The 24816-nt window shown below is 44.7% G+C and overlaps 1 protein-coding gene across 1 annotated transcript in view; it reads left to right on the top strand.

Annotated features, from left to right (window-relative positions):
• The first annotated feature begins 10315 nt into the window (after positions 1-10315).
• The window catches only part of UBE3C (ubiquitin protein ligase E3C), a 65694-nt gene continuing 51193 nt past the window's right edge, over positions 10316-24816 (top strand). The window contains exons 1-5 of the mRNA XM_056857653.1: positions 10316-10416; positions 16619-16672; positions 18471-18545; positions 21198-21344; positions 22639-22754. Of these exons, the coding sequence (XP_056713631.1) occupies positions 10351-10416; positions 16619-16672; positions 18471-18545; positions 21198-21344; positions 22639-22754 (458 nt within the window). The 5' untranslated portion in view covers positions 10316-10350. The remainder of the gene's footprint in view (positions 10417-16618; positions 16673-18470; positions 18546-21197; positions 21345-22638; positions 22755-24816) is intronic.

Genomic DNA, 24816 nt, shown 5'->3' with positions numbered 1-24816 from the left:
TCCGATGGTCTGACAAAAATTGATCTGCAAAATGGGCCATAATTATTTTTTAAAAAGTTGTGTGGGGCAATATTTGCTCCTACCTGTGGGATTTAATAACTCTCAAGTTCAGACTCTGTTTTTTGATGAGGGGGGTTCAGCAGATGGAGGCAACTGACCTGAAAATAAAACCGATGAGGCGACGCAGCATGAAGAACCTCTCTTGTAGCTTTTCACATCGGAAAGGAATGTGAGAAATGAGTTTCCAAGAGGTGGGAGGGGTTGCCAACTGCCTGGAGAAATGAAAGCGTTCTTTCCCATAGTGTGTGTCTAAAGTACCGTCAAGTCATAGCCGGCTTATGCTGCCCCCAGCAAGGGGCTTTCAAGGCAAGTGAGAAGCAGAGGTGATTTGCCATGGCCTTCCTCTGCAGGGTCTTCCTTGGTGGTCGCCCTTCCAAGTTCTGACCCTGCTTAGCTTCCAAGATCTGACACGATCGGGCAACACCATGCCGCCTTCCCTCCTAATGTTCTTCCCCATTAATGAAGGGTAATTTACTAGGTGATATTATTTAACTCCATGCCATGAAAAACTTCAATTGCCCATTTCCATACATCAAGTCTCTGTTCAAAGGGCAGGGCCTTTTTCTGCGGGCCCGGTGGCAATTATGAGAAGCAAAGATTGGTGTGGGCATCATTGATCCACATAAATCTGTGCATCTATAAATATGGCAAGTAGGTTTAAATGCTTTCTTACAATTAACAAGCACATACCCATAGCAAAATTTACTCCTGGGATTTTTAAAAATTCCTCTCATGCTGGGCCTCTGGTTACCAGGAATTGAAGGAATAAATTTATTTATTTTCTTTATAGTCCTCCTTTCTTGCTGAGATTCAAGGCAGATTACACAATAAAAATGCAATAATAGTCCAGGGGGGCAGGAACAAGGGGAGGTACCATCAGGTGATGGTGTTATGTCAGTTTTTGGGGGGAAACCCAGAAGTGACTTCATGCTTCTCTAGGAGTCACTAGAAACTCTACGGCAAAACCAGAGTTTCTGGTGATTCCTAGAAGAGCATGACATCACTTCCCCCCCCCCAAATGACATAATGCTGTTGCCAAACTGTGATTTCTAATTTTTTCCCCTTCCTGTTGGCCACTGGATTGCAGGTAGGCAATGGGAACTGAGGGTGGGAGATCTCCTGCCCCTAACAGGCATATGACAATTCTAGTAAGAATAGTATAAAAACATACAAACAGTGAATAAAACTGGCTACAACAGTGCACTAAAACAGTCTAATACATACAATATACCAGTCTGATACATATGAACAAGAAAACAGAGCTGAATCGCTGAACTGGGGAACAACGCAATAAAGACAGTTTTATTTGAGAGCCAGCATGGTGTAGTGGTTAAGAGCGGTGGTTTGGCTCAGTGGAGTCTGATCTGGAGAACCGGGTTTGATTCCCCACTCTTCCACATGAGCAGTGGACGCTAATCTGGTGAACTGGATTTGTTTCCCCACTCCTACACACGAAGCCAGCTGGGGGACCTTGGGCTAGTCATAGCTCTGTCAGCCCCACCTACCTCACAGGGTGTGTGTTGTGGGGAGGGGAAGGGAAGGTGATTGTAAGCCGGTTTGATTCTGCCTTAAGTGGCCGAGAAAGTCAGCATATAAAAACCAACTCTTCTTCTTCATCTATACAAGGATGAAAGCAATGCAAATTGCCTAAAATTTCACAGTTAACTATAGGGGGAAAGGGAGCAGGGTTAGAGATGAGGAAGTGAAGTCACATTCTGATAAAGAATCTAGTTATCTGGATAATTCACAGTGGGTAGCCGTGTTAGTCTGTTTGCAGTAGTCAAAAAGGGCAAGAGTCCAGTAGCACCTTAAAGACTAACAAAAATATTTTCTGGTAGGGTATGAGCTAGTTATCTGGAGAAACTCAGTGTCATATCTTTGTTAGATCTTGTAGGCTGTGGGGGAGAGCCTCTTCAGTGATGGCACCAGTTATGAGGAATTATCTCACCAGGAAGGCCTGCCTGACCTTAAAAGTCCTGTCCTTTTTCAAATCTATGCAACAACACTGTTCACAGCATCTCTTACTGGCTATTGCAGAGGCAGGTTAGAAAGCCCCCTGCCCTGTTGGCTTTCAGGAAGGGCTTTGGATAGAGCTTAATATTTAGGGACAGAGATAGGAGTGGTGGTTGTGTCTCATAAGGTTGCCAACCCAACCTCCAGGTGGGGCCTGGAGATCTCCTGGAATTACAACTGATCTCCAAAGATCAGTTCCCCTGGAGAAAATGGCTACTTTGGAGGGTGGACTTCATGGCATTGTACCCCGCTGGAGTCCCTCTCCTCCCCTCCCCTCCCCAAATGAGGCTCCACCCCCTAAAATCTCCAGGAATTTCCCAACCCAGAGTTAGCAACCCTGTATGTCTGGCATTGAAAAATGTGTTTTTAAATCTTTTAAATGGCTCTGTTAATTTTATGGTTTTGTGGCTATTGTTTGGGAAGTGTTTTATGTAAATTGCCTTGAGCAATTAGAAAAATGGGAGATAAATATTGTTCTTGTTTTTATTGTATGGTCTTACAGTTTTAAATATCCCTTTGGGCAATTTTGGGAGAAGAAAAATGGACCATAAAAACTTGTCAATAAAGATAGCAGAATTCCTTTGCTGTGTGCTGTGGTTCAATATAAAATGTTTACATTTACGCCAAAGGTTATTTTGCACAAAAGTTCTTTTAGAGGAAAATGTTCTAGACAGGATTTTTCGTTTTTTAGTTCTACGGAGAAATATGAGGGCTGAGGATGAAAAATGAAATTGTGTTGAATATGTTAAGAATTTTGTCACTTGATTTGCCTCAGCCCTAAGTAGGAAATGTCCCCCTCCATTTTTTTTGCTGAGGTTGTAGCATTTGGTTTTGTGAGCAAAGATGGCAAACGGCCTTAAAGGACCCATTAGTTAACTTTAATTAATTAACATTAATGGCAATCAGTCATCAAAACCCCTTGTAGTAACCACATCCTGTATTCTTGTTTAATGTAATTATCTGTATCAATTTCTCTGACACGTCAATAGCAGGCCCCAAATTACCTTGAAACTTCAAAAGCTCACTTCTGAATGCACTTAATCATGAATAAGGGACATTTGGCTAAATGGATTTTGGGACTTATCAGTGAGATGGCATCACCTTCAAGTACAGAATGCAAAACCACAAATCTCACGAGGTGTTATATTACATTTTGTATTTGTGGATTGCATTTTTAGGGGCATTTTGAATGAAGGGTGTTTTGCCCCAAACCCTGGAGAGAAGTCAAAATTTCATACAAATAGGATTTGTCATAACATGCCAGTATGTCAGAACTATAGGTGCTGCACTGTATCTTACAGTCTATTTCCAACAACATAAGGGGACAGAAGAGAAGGGTGATTTACACTATTCTCTCTCCCACTACAGTCCCCCTTTCTCCCTAAGGGTCCCATAGCCCCGGCAACAAATATGGTGGGGGTTGCAGTAGACTGGACCTGGAGGGGAGGCAGGAAAAACTCTGTGAACTCCCTGCTGCTCATGGACCTGCTAGGATACAAATAGGGTTGCCAACCTCCAGGTGTGGCCTGGAGATCTCCAGGAATTACAACTGATCTCTAGACTACAGAGATCAGTCCTCCAGAAGAAACAAGGCCTCTTTGGAAGGAGGGCTCTATGGCATTATATCCTGATGGGGTCCCTCCCCAGGCTTCATTCCCAAATCTTCAGGCATTCACCAACCCAGAGTTGGCAACCCTTGATACAAGCCCTGTCTTTGAAAGGCATGATGTGGATTCTTGATGATGAATAGTGTGCCCGTCCTAACCACAGTGGTCCCGATCCAGAGTTATTCTAACCCAGTAGTGAAAAGAAGACTGAGTAGTGAACTGAGAAGTGAACTGTGCACAAGAATCTCCCTTCTGCCCAACTGGTTACGACTGCTGTTCGAGCACGGTGATATGTCGGCACTGTTATCGTTATGTTTAGCCTGAAGGAATTTTTATGATAAGCTTCAAGCCCTGTTCATCCGATGATCTAATAAATTGTCCTCATAAAATTTATCATTTGAATTAATCAGGGTGTAAAATGACTAGTGTGCTATATTTCTTGCTATTTGATTTTTTTTAAAATGTGCTGAATGAAAATTTATTAAAACAATTAAACCCGTCACCAACAGAGTTGGGCTGCGTGCCTATAGTTTAAGGTAACAATAAGTCACCAACAGCTGCATGATTATAAAGTTATCATGTTATTATCAGGAAGTGTTCGTGTGTGTGTGTGTGTGTGTGTGTGTGTGAAGTGCTGTCAAGTCACTTCCGACTCATGGCGACCCTATGAATGAAAGTCCTCCAAAATGTCCTATCTTTGACAGCCTTGCTCAGATCTTGCAAATTGAGGGCTGTGGCTTCCTTTATTGAGTCCACCCATCTCTTGTTGGGTCTTCCTCTTTTCCTGGGGCCCTCAACTTTTCCTAGCATGACTGTCTTTTCCAGTGACTCTTGTCGTCTCATGATGTGACTGTTATGTATGCAGAGGAATGCAGCATCTATACTGAGCTTGGAGTTTCCCCAGGCTCCTGAGCTGCGTGCTCATATTGGCTGTAAGGCTGTAACTGTCCAATCACGGACTTGAGGGCTTGTGTGTTCTCACTGGCTGCAACGGCTGTAGCCGCCCCATAGAGTACCGGGGTGTGTGTGGCCTGCGGGGCTGAGCGAGCATATAAGCACGATGCGCACTGAGTTAGCTAGCTGTAGTCACAATAAAGCAATGTTGTATTAGCTCTGCCTCCTGCCTCGTGTATCGCCCATGTGACATAACAGTGGCGACGAGGATGGAATATAGGCGCTGGTAGGCAACACAGTCCATCCCAGCTGAAATCACTCGGGGACCGGTAAGCAGCCTGGCTCATCAGATGATACACGGGGGGAGTCGGGGAGCAAGACGTGATGGCTGCCCCAGGCAAGTTCGAGGCGTTCAACCCCGCCGCTCCAGAGAAGTGGGACTCTTACGCCATGAGCCTGAAATTCTTCATGGCGGCCAATGACATCACGGTCACGGATGCTGAAAAGAAGCGAGCGACCCTCCTCAGCAGCTGCAGCCTGCCCATGTTCGAGATCGCCCAGGGGCTCCTGGCCCCGTGCAGTTGGACATGGCCACGTTCAAAAACATCATGGCAGCGCTGAAAGCCCACTTTGCCCCGCAACCGTCCCTACTCGCCAAGCGCAATGCATTCCAGATGTGCCAGCAAGGGCCCACGGAGTCGGTAACCGAGTACGTGTCGACGCTCCGCCAGACTGCCCGAGGGTGCGAGTTCCCAGACCTTGAGGATAGAATCCGAGACCAGCTGGTTATTGGACTCCGGGACAAGAAGACCAGGCAGTGGTTGTTCGCAAAGAAGGCCCCCACGTTTGCAGTGGCCTTGGAGGAAGCCATGGCAGCTGAGGCCACCGAGAAGGTACCCCGCCATGCAGCCCCGGTGGCCATTACGCCCCCCCCCCCCGTGCAGCTGTTCCTGTCCACCATGAGGACGATGGCGAGGAGGAGATGGAGAATGCTCACAAGATGTCCGCCGGGGGCCCCGACTGAGGTCCTCGACTGGGAAGCCATGTGCAAGCTGCGGAGACCCACCCGATAGACATTCCTGCCGTTTCCGTGACGCGACCTGGAGGGGATGTGGGAAAGTTGGCCACATCGCCAAAGTTTGCTGTTCAACACAGAGAGAGGGGAATTCGAATTTTCCCGCGAAGCACAATGGCGCCGCTCGTCCAACCAACTCGCTGTCCGCCATCCACACCAATGGTTGCCAACAGCAGCCCCGGCGCCACGCCCGGGGGGAGGAGCCCACCAAACTCCACGCCGTCGAGAAAGTTCGGGTGACCGTTTGCATCCAGGGCTCACCTTGTGAGATGGAGATCGACTCTGGGTCGGCATTCTCCGTGTCGGCGGACACCTTCACGCGCCTGTTGTCGAAGGGCGGGACGCCGCTGCTTCAGCCTTGCAACATCGTCCTGATCGACTTCCAGAGGCGTCAGGTTCCGGTGCGGGGCTTCGCGACTGTCCGCATCCAGTACAAGCGGTTTACTGGGGACCTCCGCCTGCTCGTCGTGGAGAGCCACCGTGCTAGTCTGCTGGGGAAACTCCAAGCTCAGTATAGATGCTGCTTTCCTCTGCATACATAACAGTGACCAAAATACGATAGCCTCAGTTTAGTCATTTTAGCTTCCAGGGTCAGTTCAGGCTTGATTTGATCTATAACCCACTGATTTGTTTTTTTTGGCAGTCCACGGTATCCGTAACACTCTCCTCCAACACCACATTTCAAAGGAATCTATTTTCTTCCTATCAGCTTTCTTCAGTGTTCTATTACAGCTATAAATTACCGCTAGGTGCCCTATTAATTTCATGTTCTTCCCTGGAAAGGGGGCTTTGTTTCCATTGCCACAAAATCCCCAGTTGTCTTATTGCTCTGGCATTGATGCCATTTGGCTCACAGACCAGGACAATAGAGGCAGGCCTAAATATTAAGACCTCCTCTGATACCAGTAAGGTTGCCAACCTCCAGGCAGGGGCCTGCAGATATCCCAGAATGACAACTGATCTCCGGACTACAGAGATCAGTTCCCCTGGGGAAAATGGCGGCTTTGGAGGGTAGGCAATATGATATTATACCCCTCTGAGGTCTCTCTCCAAACACCTCCTCCCCCAGGCTCTCCCCTAAATCTCCAGGAATTTCCCAACCTGGAGTTGGCAATTCTAGATACCAGTATCATTTCTAATAAGCAACATGCCCATTATCATAATGGATGGGATGTAGGTGCAGGGGGACTTTTTCTATTGCAAAGATTTCAGGATAGGTGCAATGATTCTGCAAGTGCAGACTCATATGGAATCTTAGAATCATAGAGTTGAAAGGGGTCACCAGGGTCATCTAGTCCAACCCTCTGCACAATGCAGGAAATTCACAACTACCTCCCCCCACACACTCCCAGTGATCTCCTGCTCCACGCCCAGAAGATGCCCCCCCCCAAAAAAACCCTCCAGGATCCCTGGCCAATCTGTCCTGAAGGAAAATTGCCTCCTGATCCCAAAGTGGCGATCGGCACTACCCTGGGCATGCAAGAAAGGGCCACGAAAGCCAGAAACTGGTGCAAACCTTCCTGCCCTCCCTCTCATGATCTGCCTAAGGTCATAGAATCAGCACTGCTGACAGATGGCCATCTAGCCTCTGCTTAAAAACCTCCAGGGAAGGAGAGCTCACCACTTCCCAAGGAAGCCTGTTCCACTGAGGAACCTATTTGGTTGATCTCACCTGATATACTCCAGTGAGGTTTCTCCACTTAGCCAATCAATTGTTACTGAAAATCCCATCTTGCTGTCAAATTAGATCTGGGTCAGCAAGAAAGAGCGTTTTCTGAGGCCAGGGTCTGTTCCAGGCTTTGAGGAGCCCTGGGCAGAGAGTACTAATGAGACAGCAATCCCAGATCTCTGTTCAGGCCAGGAGAACTCATTATCTTGAGCTTCATGATTAGTTGTAACTCAGCAGCCTCTCTTCCTAATTCTCTTTGAAATCCTTTTGTCAGAAGCCACTTAACAGCACTTAAACACACACACACACACACAGCAGGCGTGGAGAAATCAGCATTGGTAATGAGACAGGAATCTCAGATCTCTATTCAGGCCAGGAGAACGCATTGTCTTGATACTTTTGCAGGACAATACTCAGCTCAAACCCAACCCCTTTCTGACTATATATTACTCTTCCTACACCCTTGACACTGAGAGACACTGTCCTTCAGTGTTACTACTCTGAAGATGCCTGCCACAGTTGCTGGCGAAACGTCAGGAAAGAAAATTCCAAGACCACGGTTACACAGCCCGGATAACCTACAAGAACCAAAGCATTGTCTTGAGCTTCATTATTAGTTGTAATTCAGCAGCCTCTCTTTCTAAGGGCGAAAATGCACGGTCGCCTTAGCCTCCTTTATTCCCTGTTTCAGCCAGAATTCAGCCAGGATCCAACGCAAGTTTGGCGAAACGCATGCATTCGATCCTGGCTGAATCAGGGAATAAAGGAGGCTAAAGCGACCATACGTTTTCACCCTAATTCTCCCTTTCAAATCCCTTGGTAAGAGAACTGCTGCTCTTACATGACCCTCAAATAAAACATGTGTGTGTGAGAGAGAGATTTCTGCCCAGGAAGGAGACTGTCCTGAAGAAGAGGGCAGGGGCTGTGGCTCAGTGGTAGAGCCTCTGCTTGGCATGCAGAAGGCCCCAGGTTCAATCCCCGGCATCTCCAGTTAAAGGAACCAGGCAAGGAGGTGATGCGAATAGACTCCTGCCTGAGACCCTGGAGAGCCGCTGCCGGCCTGAGTAGACAACACTGACTTGGACAGACCCAGGGGATTCTGATTCAGTAGAAGGCAGTTAAAGAAACAAAAAAACAAAACATGGCTAAAGGCTATCGCATTTTGGGATAAACTGGCGAAAATGAATTTTACAAGTATAGTTAATGAATTATAGACAAAATGTAATGTTTTTATAGTAATAATAGTATAAGATAATTTTAAATACTGTCAAAACATTTCTCCGGAAGTCTATTGGTGGTGGGACACACTGTTAAGGTGGGTGGTGGGTATTAGGTAAGGTAAAAGGTAAAGGTCCCCTGTGTGCAAGCACCGGGTCATTCCTGACCCATGGGGTGACCTCACATCCCGACGTTTCCAAGGCAGACTTTGTCCCCAGTCATCTGAAAGGCTGAGTCAACCTTGAGCCGGCTACCTGAAACCGACTTCCGTCAGGATCGAACTCAGGTCGTGAGCAGAGCTTGGACTGCAGTACTGCAGCTTAACACTCTGCGCCACGGGGCTCCAGTGGGTATTAGAGCACTGTGTATTTTATAATTCATATGGCATGGGGTGATTTTGAATGATGTATAAATGCTCTTTTTGTATTTTTGCATGTTATTGTTTTCTTGGCTTTTTATAATTTGTTTTTTTTTATTATAAAAATAATAAAAATTTATATATACACACACATATACATATATATATATAATATAAATATTTATAAATATAAATAAATAAATAAATTTATATAAATATTTATAAATACAAATAAATAAATAAATTTATTTATATAAATAAATATATAAATTTTGTTTTTTCTTATAAAAATAATAAAAATTTATATACACACACATATACATATATATAATATAAATATTTATAAATATAAATAAATAAATAAATTTATATAAATATTTATAAATACAAATAAATAAATAAATAAATAAATTTATATAAATAAATATATAAATTTTGTTTTTTCTTATTATAAAAATAATAAAAATTTATATATATACATACATATACATATATAAAATATAAATATAAATATTTATAAATATAAATAAATAAATAAATTTATATAAATATTTATAAATACAAATAAATAAATAAATTTATTTATATAAATAAATATATAAATTTTGTTTTTTCTTATTATAAAAATAATAAAAAATTATATATACACACACATATACATATATATATATATAATATAAATATTTATAAATATAAATAAATAAATAAATTTATACAAATATTTATAAATACAAATAAATAAATAAATTTATTTATGTAAATAAATATATAAATTTTGTTTTTTCTTATTATAAAAATAATAAAAATTTATGTATATACATACATATACATATATAAAATATAAATATTTATAAATATAAATAAATATATAAAGTAGAAGGCAGCTTCACGTGTCCATGCGTTCAAAAGCCATGGGTCACCAAGGGGCAGGGAAGCGCCCCCGAGCAGGCGGCGGGACCGCCTCCGGCCCCGCCTCTCCGCTCGCCCGGGGACGCGCTCCGCCTCGGGAACGCGGAGCGGCGAGGCGGGAGCGCGCCGAGGGAGCTGCAGGCGGCCGCCATCTTGTTTCAGGAGCCGGCTGATTGCCCTGCGCCTCCCCCCCCCCTCGCCCGGCCTCTCTCTCTCTCTCTCTCTCCCGCTCACTGCAAGCCCCAGGCGGCCCAAGGCCGGCCTTCCGGGCCGCTGAGTCCCGCCCGGAGCAGCCCGGTGGCGAGAAGCGGGGGGAGACCCCGAGGCAGGCAGGCAGGGCGGGCGGAGCAGGGGCAGAGGCGCCGGGGCTGCCACCCTTGCGAGGCCGGGCCGGCCGGCTCTTCCGCCCCGGGGTCGGGCCCCCCTCCGTGCCCGGCCGGCTGAGGAGGGAGGAAGGAAGGGGGCGGGCAGCAGGGGGGGAGGGGAGGCCGCTTCTCCTCCTCCTCCTCCTCCTCCTCCTCTCTAAATGGGAGGATAAGCGGTGACCATGTTCAGCTTCGAAGGGGAGTTCAAGACCAGGCCCAAGGTGTCTCTCGGAGGAGCCAGCAGGAAGGTAAGAGCCGCCCTCGGGCTCCCCGATGACCTGGGAGAAGCAGAATGTAGATATTAAATAACATTATATATATATATATATAGTAGGAAAAGGCCAGAGTCCAGTAGCACCTTAAAGACTAACAAAAATATTTTCTGGCAGGGTGTGAGCTTCCGGGAGCCGCAGGCTCACTTCTTCAGATACAGCTAGAATGTGAATCCATCTGTCTTTAAGTTCACTCTCCTCTACTTAAAGACAGATGGATTCACATTCTAGCTGTATCTGAAGAAGTGAGCTGTGGCTCACGAAAGCTCACACCCTGCCAGAAAATATTTTTGTTAGTCTTTAAGGTGGTACAGGACTCTTGCTCTTTTCTATTACTGCAGACAGACTAACACGGCTACCCACTGTGAATTATATATATATATATATATATATATATATATATATATATATATATATATATATATATATATATATATATATATATATATATATATACACACACACATATATATATATGTGTGTGTGTGTGTGTGTATATGTATGTGTGTGTATATATATGTGTGTGTGTATATATATGTATGTATAGATGTATTCTCTCAGGCTGTCTAACTTGGGAGCCGGCTGCCCCCCCCCTCCCAGGAGCAGGCGTGGCTAAGGAAGCCTGGCTTTCCTCGCCCCCTTGTTTTCATGGGGCTGTGCCTTAAAGTGTGTTCGTGTTTGTTTGCTTTCTGTCTTAACCCTTTAAGGAGTGAAAAAACAACAACCCCAAACTTCAACACCCTTTCAAGGCAGAGGCCCTTGGAAGCTTCTGATGTGTCCAGGCAGCTGATGTTTTTGTTGTGATGGTCATGGGTGCGGGGGGGGGGGGGAAATAGATGTCTGGAGAGGGGGGGGATGACTGGTAGGGCTTGCATGAAAGCAGAGGGTTTTGGAAGGAGCAAGCAAGGTGCAGAAACGTCCCCTGAAAACACCCTGGAGAGAAAAGAGCAAGAGTCCAGTAGCACCTTAAAGACTAACAAAAATATTTTCTGGCAGGGTATGAGCTTTCGTGCTACTGGACTCTTGCTCTTTTCTACTACTGCAGACAGACTAACACGGCTACCCACTGTGAATTACCCTGGAGAGAAGTCAGCCTGCCGGCTTGTAAAGTTTCAAGTGTGTTTGCAAATGTTTCCTTGTGAGGTTTGGGTTTTTTGGGTGTGTGTGTGGGGGTCTGGGTAATGTTCCCTCTCACCGCTTTCACCTCCCAAGAAGTTAAAATGTAAGCCGCTGTGGGCAGTGCAGGTAGGTTGTAGGTTGCATTATGAAGTGTAGGCTGGTAGGCCTCTCTGCTGTGTGAGGCTAGTGGGAAAAGTTACAGTTTGGGAGAGAGGAGTTCAGGAATGTAGTCCTTATGCATAAACAGTTCCTGGATAAGAAAGGAGAGGATCCGGGACAAGATATTAGTTCTTCACAATTAATGGAAAGACCAAGCTCAATTTCTGGAGTGAATTGTATGGTAATGAAAGCATCCTTCCCCCTTAGGTGACTTTTAAGTTCCTCTTTCTTTTTAAACTTTCTTATCAGCAGCATCACTGTTTAAAAAAAAGAGCTGTCTGTTTAGTACATAGAGGCCCATCTAAAGTATCCATTCAGAGGATGGCTGTCCCAGTTTCTCCAAGTTAAAACAAAAATAATTGGAGACGAGAGGAGAAGGGCTAACACATCTGTGTCTTTTTAATTCCCCGCAGTGTAGTTTCTCTTTGGTATTTGTTTTAAGTATGGTAGAAGGCCTGGTTTTAAATTTCTTTTCTTTCACGTGGGAGGCCTTGTGCATCTACTCACCTTCAGTTTCCTGTCTATGCAGTGGGATTGTTCACGGGATTGGAAAGCTCTCTCCCCCACAAAGCAATAAAAAGCCAGCCATTGCTCCTTTGCTTATGTTAACCATGACTGCATATGTATTTAAATTTGTCCATTATTTAATAATTAGGTGAGCATAAACAAACCAGAATTGGTCAGGCTATAAAGTCACAAATCTGAAACCTTAAGAAATCTGATTGTGCATGCTCAAAATAATACTATTTTTTGTTAATTGTTGTCATGAGACTTTGGTATTGAATGTGTAAGATGGATCTTTTAAATAACATCTGTCATAACTTACAGAGCATCCTTTATGCTATGTAATATTATTTAAGATACATTTTCAGGAATCTCCTCTGTATCATAAATACATTAAGATTGTGTTCCTCTGAATTACGGAGGAACTATTTTCCTGATAAATCTTAGGCCTGAAAGCCATTCAGGTCATATACACAGTGTCACATTGGTCTGTGCACTGGAGATAGAATAAATCTTCACGTGTAAAAACAGCTCTTTGGGAATGTATTTTAGGTGCTTTATCTCTTTGATCATCGTATTATGGATGCTAATAGTAGCACTTACAGGCCATGCTTCTTCCTCCAGAAGTGTGCGTGGGTGGAGGAATGGCATAATATATTCTGCCCTGCTGTTGAAACCACTGCTGGGTTTTAAACAACAATGAAGGATTGGGAAAAGTACTTAGTAATGCAATGTGTGACATATTAATATTTTTGAAACTAATATCTTTAGATAAAAGCCCTTATTCAGATGGTGCATATCCTGCTGTAGTGAAGCAGGATGGAAATGGCCATCCTGACTTCTCACTTTTGCCTTATTGCCATTTGAAATCTTAATAGGAAAAGATCAGAGGGTTAGTACTATAGTTGGGTTACAGGACTGTACCAAGTATAGGATTGCATCTTAGGTGTGTTTGAAGGTGAACTTATCAGTCAGAAAGTGTAATGCTTTAAGTTCGATTTTAAGAAAATGCAATAGCCGTGGTATAACATATGATGTGAATTCTTCTCTCTCTGCTCACACAGGCCTTAGTGCAGGATAGGTTGGTTTTAAATTACTAAGCAGAAAATACTGATTTAAATCATTGGTCAAGCTGCCAGTGTGGTGCCAGCATGATGTAGTGGTTAAGAGTGGTGGTTTGGAGAGGTGGACTCTGATCTGGAGAACTGGGTTTGATTCCCCACTCCTCCACATGAGTGGCGGAGGCTAATCTGGTGAACTAGATTTGTTTCTCCACTCCTGCACACAAAGCCAGCTGAGTGACCTTGGGCAAGTTACAGCTCTGTTAGAGCTCTCTCAGCCCCACCTACCCCATCGAGTATCTGTGGAGGGGAGGGGAAGGAAAGCCGGTTTGATTCTCCCTGAAGTGGTAGAGAAAGTTGGCATATAAAAACCAATTCTTCTTCTTCTGCCCAATACATTGAAGAATTACATCTACTTGGGTAAGAAACAGTCCAGTACACATGCAAGCATACCAAGTAAAGTTACTTATATGCTAAAGCAGCACCCTGTGGACGCTTCTTTAGAAGTAGAACTCCCTGCCCCAGGATATGGTGATGGCTGCCAACTTGGAAGGCTTTAAGAGGGGAATTGACATGTTCTTGGAGGATAGGGCTATCCATGGCTACTAGTCAAAATGGATACTAGTCATGATGCATACCTATTCATTCCAGGATCAGAAGAGCATGCGTATTATATTAGGTGCTGTGGAACACAGGCAGGATGCTGCTGCAGTCGTCTTGTTTGTGGGCTTCCTAGTGGCACCTGGTTGGCCACTGTGTGAACAGACTTCTGGACTTGATGAGCCTTGGCCTGATCCAGCATGGCTTTTCTTATGTACTCCCCATTGAAAGCAGTTTAAACATTTACAGGATCAGACTGTAAGTGTCTGTAATTTTCAAGAATCAGAGGCGGTTAGTTACTTGGTACATCAGTGTTTTCCTTTGAGATGGAAAATAAACATCGATGGCTTTTGGTTGGTGGAATCATAGATACTTATAGTTTGAGAATTGAACCCAGTAGAAGTGTCCATAAAGTGGATGAGATGGTATCTCCTAGTTCCCACCTTCTTGCTAATCCTTGGGTCTGTAGTTCAGTAATAAATACAATACATGAGGGGATCCATAAGTCTGCTTTGCCAGTGCCAGACTTCCCTTTCCTCTTTAAGAACCCCTATCCCTTGTGTCCAAGCCTAACATCCTCTTCCCACTGGAGTTTTGCAGGCCAGTGGTAGTGGGGCGCCTGCCGACATCCACTGCAAGAACACCTGAAAGGGGGTGTAGAGGTGGGGGTGATTACAAAGATTGGCTGCCAAGTAAAGCCTAGTCCAAATTTGTAGATCACTGAATATATACCATTTCCCATCATATATCAAGTTTAGCCTCAGGGTTTTTTTTGTTTTGTTTTTAGGACCATGGATCGTTTTTAGATAGAAAAGCCCCTTTTAACTCAGTGTTTTGTAGATGATCACACTTTGCATTTAATTTCTTAATGTGTTCTGCTTCTCAGTCGCAGGGGCCGTCAAAGCGATTAGCTTTTTCTTCTTTTCCTAGGCGCTGCCAATAAAATTGATTGACAGTGAAAAGTGTTTCCACGCAATGCATAATTAACTTACTTTATTTACTCCTACTGGATGTATGAAGTCCACTGTTTATATAATTTTCAAAGGGCTTAGACAAGTTTGTGGAGAATGGATCTACCAATAGCTATTAGCCATGACGGCTAAGGAGGACCTCTGGGTTCAGGTGTTGGATGCAGTTACTGAGAGGCAGTATCAGGGGATGGCAGGAACCTTTAGGTTCTGTCCGTGAGCTTCCCAGAAGGGTGTCCGGTCACTGGGAAATAAAATGGTAGACCAGATGGGCCTTTGGTCTGATTTGTTGGGAATGGTCTTAACATGATTGGCACAGCAATTCTTTGTTATTTGAAGGATGCAATGCTGAAATCAGCAGTTACTTTCAAGTAAATGTGTTCAGGCTCACAGTGAAGGAGATATATTCAGAGCTTTTCTCAAGGATAAAAGGGCATGGTAGATACGTTTGACTGGGTTAAATATGTTTCTTAGAGGAAGCGTCCATTGAAAAAAATTAAAGCAATTCAATTGGAGCACATGTCTAGCAGTTATCACGTATAGTGTAGTTGTTTCTTCGTGCATCGATATCTGATGACGTTGCTACGCAGAGTGTGAAGCAGAGTTCAGAGCCTAATATAATATCCACAAGTAAGCAGATTGACACACTATACAAGACCAAACATGACTCAGCACAGATAATCGAGTTACAGAGCTCTGAGGGATTCATTTGCTTCTGTGATTGGTTATTACCGGGGCTGCTTTCAACTGTTGATAGACTTCACAAAAGCCAATGAAATTTGCTTAGCTCATTTCCTTTCCCGGTATACTGACCCCTTCTAGGAACTGGGGAGCCTCTGCAGCATCAGACAGACTTGCAGCTGAAATGTTAAGCCTCCTTGACTGTGGTTGAATGCGTGTGCCTGCCTCCCCCAGTCTCATGGGAAGAGGCACTACAGGCAGCCCAACATGGGCCTGTCGTAGAAGTAGTAGTAACAATAATTTTATTTATACCCCGCTCTCCCCCCGGCGAACCATGCTCAGGGCAGCTAACGTCAAATAGGTATACATAAATACAATACAAAAGTTAAAACCATCTAAAATCATAACTAGATTAATATATTCAATGCAGATGGCGCTTAGAACTACACCTTAGGGAAGGTGTTATAATAAGAGGGCCATGCATCAGTAGTAGAAGAAGAGCTGGTTTTTATATGCTGGCTTTCTCTACCACTTAAGGAAGAATCAAACCGGCCTACAATCACCCTTCCCTTCCCACAACAGACACCCTGTGAGGTAGGTGGGGCTGAGAGAGTGTGACTAGCCCAAGGTCGCCCAGCTGGCTTCATGTGTAGGAGCAGGGAAACAAATCCAGTTCACCAGATTAGCCTCCACCACTCATGTGGAGGAGTGGGGAATCAAACCCGGTTCTCCAGATCAGAGTCCACCACTCCAAACCACCGCTCTTAACCACTACACCTCTCTGACTTAATGTGTGGGAATGGGCAGCTGAATCTTTGATGGCATGGAGCTAAATAACATCACTTGGTACATAGCATCCCATCTGTTGAGCAGACAGGACGCTTTTCTCCAGGCAGCTGGCAACCCTAGGCTTCAGAGTAGAAAAGGACATATCCTTTCATGGATTAATAACTAATTAAAAAAAAAGAGGGAGCAGAGGATGGGAATAAACAGGTAGTGGGCTTGCTAATTGGCTGCTGGGAACTAAATAGAACAACTTTGTATTTTTTGTGCAAAGATTACACAATACATCATGTACTTTTCCAGGAAGAAAAGGCATCTCTTCTACATCGTACGCAAGAGGAGAGACGGAAACGAGAGGTATGATATAAGTAGAGTTTAGTGATATGTCTGAATTTCATGTTATTTGGATTAACTATAAAGATGGAAGGGTTTTGTGTTATCAACTGTCAGTACTGGCAATTGGTTTATTGATCACTTTGGAACATGTGCCATGCCTCAGCATATTGCAAAATTTATAAAACTGGAGAAAACATACGACTGAGTCTGTTGAGAATACAATCAGACCTGGCTTTTAAAAATGAATGTCATGAAATTGCAGCATTGACCTCAGGCTTCAAGCACTTGCAATTATAGGTCACTAATTGATAATTACGTATTCTTGGATGAAACCTATGCCTACAGATTAGATGAACATAACTATCATTGCTCAGCTGTGCAATATTGAAAATCGGTAGCTGCTTCTGGGATTGTGGTTGAATTTGCTTCCTGTAACAACACTCCATTTGGGGGGTCGGTCACCACACCACCTTTTCTCATTGGCTGCCAAATCTCCTCGTTCAGTTCCCCGTTTCCTTCTTTTACTCCTTTGCTTCTCTCCTTCAGACTTCCTCAAAGATACAACCAGAGCAGGATGTAAAAATCTGCATTCTGCATCAAGAAATTTTATTTTTGTTCTTAGGACAGCTGTGCAGATTATAGAGGTTAGGAATGATGTACTGAACCAACATTCAAATCTCTAAATTAAATAATTTGGTGGTTTCTGATCATGATTTGGGGCAACAGCCATGGAAGGTTTAAAGCAGGGGTGTCAAATATAAGGCCCGTGGGCCGGATCCAGCCCCTTGAGAGCTCTTATCCGGCTCACGAGGCAGCCGAGGCAGCCACCCCACCCCCGCACTCTCAATCTGTGCTGGCAAGGCATGATCCGGCCAGACCAAGTGACATATCATATCTGGCCCTTGTAACAACTGAGTGTGACACCCCTGGTTTAAGGTGTCCTGGAGGAAGTTAACACGTGAATATTGAATGTGGGGAGGAGAATCAGCTTGTTTGCTAGCGGGAGAGTCAGCGAGTACTTTTCCGGTTTCCGATCAGCAGAAGCCCTGCCCGGGTTTCTGTTTGACTTGAGTGTTAATTGTAAAGTTAGGAATTTTTGAAGGCAGGGGGGGAGAAAAAAAATTCTTAGTATGGCCAGTTCTGCAATAGATATCTGATTACCTCAGGTGTTGGACTTGTGGCTGTGCATAGAATGGAGAGAGACCTGGAGATTGCAAGAGAAAGTGCACCCGTATCAATGTGAGGTGTGACAAGCACCTTTCTTTTAACAGGGAGGGGTCGTGGCTCAGTGGTAGAGCATCTGCTTGGCATGCAGAAGGTCCCAGGTTCAATCCCTGGCATCTCCATTTAAAGGGACTAGGCAAGTAGTTGATGTGAAAGATCTCTACCTGAGACCCTGGAGAGCTGCTGCCGATCGGAGTTGACAATACTGACTTTGATGGACCCAGGAACTGACTCAGTATAAGGCAGCTTCATGTGTTCAGCAGCTTGAACAGTAATAGAATGTTGTGCCTGGCGAATGAAGGCTGAAGCATACTTGAAAGTCTTGCAGACAGGTCATCACACAGTCATCCTGACCTCAGCTTTGCGTAAGCTCCTGCATGGGGGTCATACAGCTGGGGCAGACTTAACAGGCCAGCAAGCGTTTATGTCAGGCAGACTCAGCCATTGACTGCCTGAAGTCCCACCACCTCGCTTCTGCTCTCTGTTACTAATTTAGAGCTCTAATGAAGGTGCTTTTGATGTTAGCGTATTCGTGGCCTGTCCTGTTGTCTGCAATGCAGCATGTTTTATTTAGACCTTTGTCTTGTCTTCTCAGGAAGAAAGGAGAAGGCTGAAAAATGCGATAATCATCCAATCCTTTGTACGGGGATACCGGGACAGAAAACATCAAGTAGGCATTTTTGCATGATTTACTATTCTAAGTGTGAAACTACATTTTATGTTCTGTGATCATTATTTTTTTTCTTTTAGAAATGTGGTAGTTGGGCTTGCTATTTTGGAGAGGAAGAACAGTGGGAAGGGGCAGACAAGAAAGCCCTCTTTAATTTTCCTGTTGAAAAATGCTGCCTTCCGTTTTTACCTCTGTTGAGGAAAATTTACAAATGCCTGTATTTTTCCCCCTCAGAAGGAATTGAAAGACCACAACCCAATGGAAAAACACTGAAATCTTCAACTTCTCTGTGTGTGCAGACATGTATTAGCTTAGAGCCCAGTACATATAACCAGCAAAGCAAAATAATGAGAAGAAGAATATAAGTTAAGAGTTGATTTTTATACCCCACTTTTCTCTACTTTTAAGGAGTGTCAAAGCAGCTTACAATCACCTTCCCTCCCCCACACACACACACCTTGTGAGGTAGGTGGGGCTGAGAGAGTTCTGAGAGAACTGTGACTGGCCCAGGTTGCATGTGGAGGAGTGGGGGATCAAATCCGGTTCTCCAGATTAGAGTCTGCCGCTCTTAACAACTGCACCATGCTGGGTCTCACTAGTTGAAATATAAAATATAATCCGCTGTAAAGAGCCTTGTGCATGTTTCCAAGCTCAAGTAGGAATTGCTTAATTTTCTGTTTGGATTGTAACTCCTTGTGTTACAAGGAAAACTCTGGAGCCTGACCGCTGTGAGCGGGATTTTGGGGATGCACAGAAGGGCCACATCATGAACATACCTCACATGTCTTAGAACAACTACATTGGCTGCCAGTTTGTTTCTGAGTCCGACGCGAGGTGCTGGTAATGAATTTTAAGAGGGGAGTTTTAAGCTTTAACGGGAGTGGGCATATTCATGGAGGAAAGGGGTATTCATGGCTATTAGTTAAAATGGATACTGGTCATGCTGCATACCTATTCTCTCTAGTATCAGAGGAGCGTGCCTATTATATTAGGTGCTGTGGAACACAGGCAGGATGGTGCTGCTGCAGTCGTCTTATTTGTGGCTTCCTAGAGGCACCTGGTTGGCCACTGTGTGAACAGACTGCTGGACTTGATGGGCCTTGGTCTGATCCAGCAGGGCCTTTCTTATGTTCTTATGTTAACTTCGAACCCTTTCATAACCTAGGACCCGCACATTTAAAGGGTCACCTTCTCCCATATGTCCCCATGCAGCAACTGCCATCTTCAGGCTGCCCCCAACTTAGGGGGTCCCACCTGGCATCACCCAGGGCCCATGCCTTTTCCATTGTTGTTGCTACTTTAAGTAATGGGCTCCCTGAGGGGTGGGGGCAGTGCTGTCTTTCGAAATCTTCAGGAGGCACTGCAAGGCCATTCTATTTACCCAGGGTTTTAATGGGGTATAAGCCGCAGGCACCTTTTGAGGGCAAGGGGGGTTATCTAGGGTTTTATTCTATTGGTTTTAAATTGCAGTGTTTTAAGTGTGACTTGTAAGCTGCCTTGAGCCACAAGGAAAAGTGGGATATACATAACAAATAAATACATTCATTCATTAATAAAAGCAGTAGAAACCTAAATGGACATGCAGAATCTCTGTACATGCTCCTTCAGATGGCCTAAGCAAAGAATACAAGAACTAAAGAATAACATAGTGCTTTTATTGGAAATGATGTTTCTTTTTATGAATGCTAGCAATATCGCAGGGAATTTGTCCATTGTCAGCTTTAATATAGTAAGCTGTGTTAGCAGGGCAAAATGAGTAAAGTGGACAGCTGGGTTAGCAGAAATTTTTTTGAGTCCAGTGGCACCCTAAAAAAGGTAAAGGTAGTCCCCTGTGCAAGCACTAGGTCATTACTGACCAATGGGATGACGTCACATCACAACATCTATGGGATGGTTTGCCATTGCCTTCCCCAGGCATCTACACTTTACCCCAGCAACTGGGTACTCATTTTACCAACCTCAGAAGGATGGAAGGCAGAGTCAACCTTGAGCTGGCTATCTCAAACACTTCCGTTGAGACCAGTAGAATTTCCCAGGGTATAAGTTTTCATGAGTCAAAGGTAGTTTAATAAGTAATGCAGTAAAATATAAATCCATCAAAAAGTACTTTTATGTCCATTGATTTTAGCTTGAATTCATTCTGTCTTTAAAAGTGAGTTGTAATTCTGCACTCTAGCATGTGGGCATTCTCTCTTTCCTCTGGACTAGTGCGAGCTGATGTGTACCTAGTGATTGCAATTCTAGGTAACATTTTATTTTTATGACTGGACAGGCCGGAACTCTGAATTACTGAATTTTTGCACATGGTACAGCTAATATATTTGATCTCATTGCAACATTTGTCCACAGTGATGCAACCTATACGTTAACACTGGAGAGTTTGTAGTTACATATAACTATCATTGGTAACTGCCTTGAGTCCTTCAGAGGGAAAAAAATGGGTCAAAATATGTAGATGTTACAAAGAGTGGTCAGTGACCTCAATGTTGAAGAAACATTAAGAGGCTGAAATTCAGAGTCTTACACAAGTATTCATTGTGCAGCTTGTCAATTAAGGTTGCAATTCAAAACGAATATACTGAAATCCTGGTTGTGTATGCTAATATTTGTTTAAAAGTTTAATTAACTTTAAATCATTCTTGAATTTTAAAGTATTCCATTCAGAGGAGTGAATTTGATCGTTATGCTAATCTGGCACAATCTGGAGGAAGTTTCTCCACTGCCAACGGAGCAAATCTGACCCTTTTAGTTCGGCAACTTCTGTTTTTCTATAGACATAATGAAGATTCCAAGCGTTTGGTAAGTACTGAATATTCGTTAAGGAGATTGCTTTAAGGTTTTTTTTTTTGTTTTTTTTTTTGCATTTTTAAACTGATTTAATTTTGAACTGCTTTAGTTATATACTTCTGGTTAACTTTTTGCCCCTTCTTTAATGAAGGGTGTTGGGTCCAATGTTGCATGATGTTGTTTCTGCTTTCTAAAGAATAGCTTTTGTCCGCCCACAGCCCCTAAAAAGCTCCCCTGAGGATCGGGGCCTCTGGAGCAGCATCCCAGAAGGCACAAGGGGCTGCTTCCCAATTGGGGGGGGGGCAATCTCTATTCCCCTATAAAAGCATTTTCCACTCATGCAAGGGTGTTGTGTTGGATTTGACCAGGTGTTTGGGGCTGGGAAATGTATTTCGCCATGCAGTATGAGCTTCCAGTGGATTTTCAGGGAGTCTAGTAAAGTGACTATTACTATGTATGGGTGTGAAAGCTGGACAGTGAAGAAAGCTGATAGGAAGAAAATAGATTCCTTTGAAATGTGGTGTTGGAGGAGAGTATTACGGATTCCGTGGACTGCCAAAAAAACAAATCAATGGGCTATAGATCAAATCAAGCCTGAACTGACCCTAGAAGCTAAAATGACTAAACTGAGGCTCTCGTATTTTGGTCACGTCATGAGAGACGACAAGAGTCACTGGAAAAGACAGTCATGCTAGGAAAAGTTGAGGGCAGCAGGAAAAGAGGAAGACCCAACAGAAGATGGATTGACTCAATAAAGGAAGCCACAGCCTTCAATTTGCAAGGTCTGAGCAAGGCTGTCAAGGATAGGACGCTTTGGAGGACTTTCATTCATAGGGTCGCCATGAGTTGGAGGCGTCTTGACGGCACTTAACACACACACACAGTAAAGTGAGTGTTACTTAGCAGTAAATCTAGTCTCTTGCTGCACGTTAGTAGCTCATGCTTTGTTTATGCACATGCAGTACCATGTTCCTTGAAGTCATTGGATTGGTTCTTGATTTGTGTGTAAGACACTTTATCACCCTTTTTTGGGAAAATTTACTCATTTTACCAACCTCGGAAGGATGGAAGGCTGAGTCAGCCTTGAGCCGGCTGCCTGAAACAGACTTCCGTCGGGATCGAACTCAGGTCGTGAGCAGAGCTTTTGACTGCAGTACTGCAGCTTAACACTCTGCGCCACAGGGCTCCTTTAACTGTATTAGCTTTAGCATTAAATCTATCACTGTCTGGATCACATGCAAAACTACACCACTGCTCTTTTTGTATAGCATTTTGAAGTATATCTTTGTGAATTTTCTTTTTTCAGATATGGATATGTCAGAATTTGATTAAACAGAATTCTCAGTTTGTCAAGCAGCTTGACAGCCCGGAAAAACTTACATGCCTGTTCCAGATCAAACGGTTGCTGGGGCTCTGTTGCAGGTAAAAACAAAACAAAACACACACCTGATAGTAAAATAAAGCATTTCCTTTAACTGGATTGGATCACTTAGAAGAAGAGTTGGTTTTTATATGCCGACTTTCTCTACCACTTAAGGGAGACTCAAAGCGGCTTACAATCACCTTCCCTATTCCTCCCCACAACAGACACCCTGTGAGGTAGGTGGGGCTGAGAGAGCTCTATCAGAGCTGTAACTTGCCCAAGGTCAGCCAGCTGGCTTCGTGTGCAGGAGCGGGGAAACAAATCCAGTTAACCAGATTAGCCTCCACCACTCATGTGGAGGAGTGGGGAATCAAACCCTGTTCTCCAGATGAGACTCTACCGCTCCAAACCACTGCTGTTAACCACTGCACCACACCACACTTACAACTGCAGATCTGTAGACAAGTTAACTACCGAGCTTGGAGTACTTGACCCCATTCAGCTATGTAGGCAATTGCAGAGCATCCTAGAGTGATTCTTGTAGGTTATCCGGGCTGTGTGACCGTGGTCTTGGCATTTTCTTTCCTGACGTTTCGCCAGCAGCTGTGGCAGGCATCTTCAGAGGAGTAACACTGAAGGACAGTCTGTTAGATAACAGTTAGAGCAGTTACTCAGTGGAACAGGCTTCCTTGGGAGGTGTTAAGTGCTCCTTCCCTGGAGGTTTTTAAGCAGAAGAGTTGGTTTTTATATGCCGACTTTCTCTACCACTTAAGGGAGACTCAAACTGGCTTACAATCACCTTCCCTTCCCCTCCCCACAAAAGACACCCTGTGAGGTGGGTGGGGCTGAGAGTGTGATTAGCCCAAGGTCACCCAGCTGGCTTTGTGTGTAGGAGTGGGGAAACCAACCCGGTTCACCAAATTAGCTTCCGCCGCTCATGTATAGGAGTGGGGAATCATCCAGTTCTCCAGATCAGAGTCCACCTCTCCAAACCATCGCTCTTAACCACTACACCACGCTGGCCATCTGTCAGCCATCTGTCAGCAATGCTGATTCTGTGACCTTAGGCCTGTGTTGGCGAACCTATGGCACGGGTGCCACTTCCGGCACGCGTAGCCCTCTCTGCTGGCACACGTGGTTCCTCCAAGCCGCTGGCCTTTCCGGCTCTGCCCTGCCCCGGATGGGGGAGGCTGTAGCCCAGGGGTGGGGAATCTCCGACATCATTGGCGGTGGCCCCCGGACTCTCCCACAGAAGTCGCCGTCATTGCAGCCGCTGGCAGGCCGGGCTGGGTGGGGGCAGCTGTCAGCGGGGCAGGATTTTTTTTCTTTTTTCTTTTCCCCTTCTTGTCCCCCTTCCCTTCTTCCGCCTTCGCAGCTGGTGCCTGATTGGGGAAGGCTTCTGGGCCCTTGTCCATTCCCCCCTCTCCCCCCTTCTCCCCTTGCATGCCTTCCTGCGCACCGCCCAGCTGGCTGGTGGGCCTGAGCCACACCACCGCATTGTTGGCCTTCCTTGGGCTGCTCTGCCTCTCCTGCCCCTTCACCCTTCCTCTCCCAGCTCCTTCTCCCTCACCCAGGACCTGCCCCAGCCCTCCATGGGTGTGTAGGTGCGGGGTAGGACACCGAGCCTTCGCGGGAAGGGTCTCCCGGCGTCCCGTGCGCTGCGGACTGTTCTGCGTGCACGCCCCCCACTTCTCTGCTGAGGGAGGAGGTGGGGGCCGTGTGTGTGTGTGTGTGTGTGTGTGTGTGTGTGTGAGAGAGAGAGAGAGAGAGAGAGAGAGAAAGCAGGAAGGCTTTTCTGTCTCTGGCCACTCAAGCATGGGAGGTTTTGCCTTGGATTTGCCGCTCTGTAGATGCACATTTCCCCCATCCAAATTCTCAAAACTCATCAGTAAGTCCCCATGCAGAGTTTTGAGAATCCAGATGGGGGAAATGTGCATCTGGAGAGTGACAAATCCAAGGCAAAACCTCCCATGCATAAATAGCCTCTTTCTTTCTCTGTCTCCCTCTGTCCTTTTCTTTCCCTACTTTTCTTTCTCTCCCTCGCTCCATTTCTTTCTCCCTTTCTCTCGATTTCTCTCTTTCTTTCTCTCTTTCTTTCTTTCTCTCTTTCTTTCTTTCTTT

The sequence above is a fragment of the Euleptes europaea genome, chromosome 11 (genome assembly GCF_029931775.1).
Source record: "Euleptes europaea isolate rEulEur1 chromosome 11, rEulEur1.hap1, whole genome shotgun sequence".
In the NCBI taxonomy this organism is placed as follows: domain Eukaryota; kingdom Metazoa; phylum Chordata; class Lepidosauria; order Squamata; family Sphaerodactylidae; genus Euleptes; species Euleptes europaea.
Note: the sequence above shows the minus strand (reverse complement) of the source record. Positions and strands in the feature narration are given on the sequence as shown.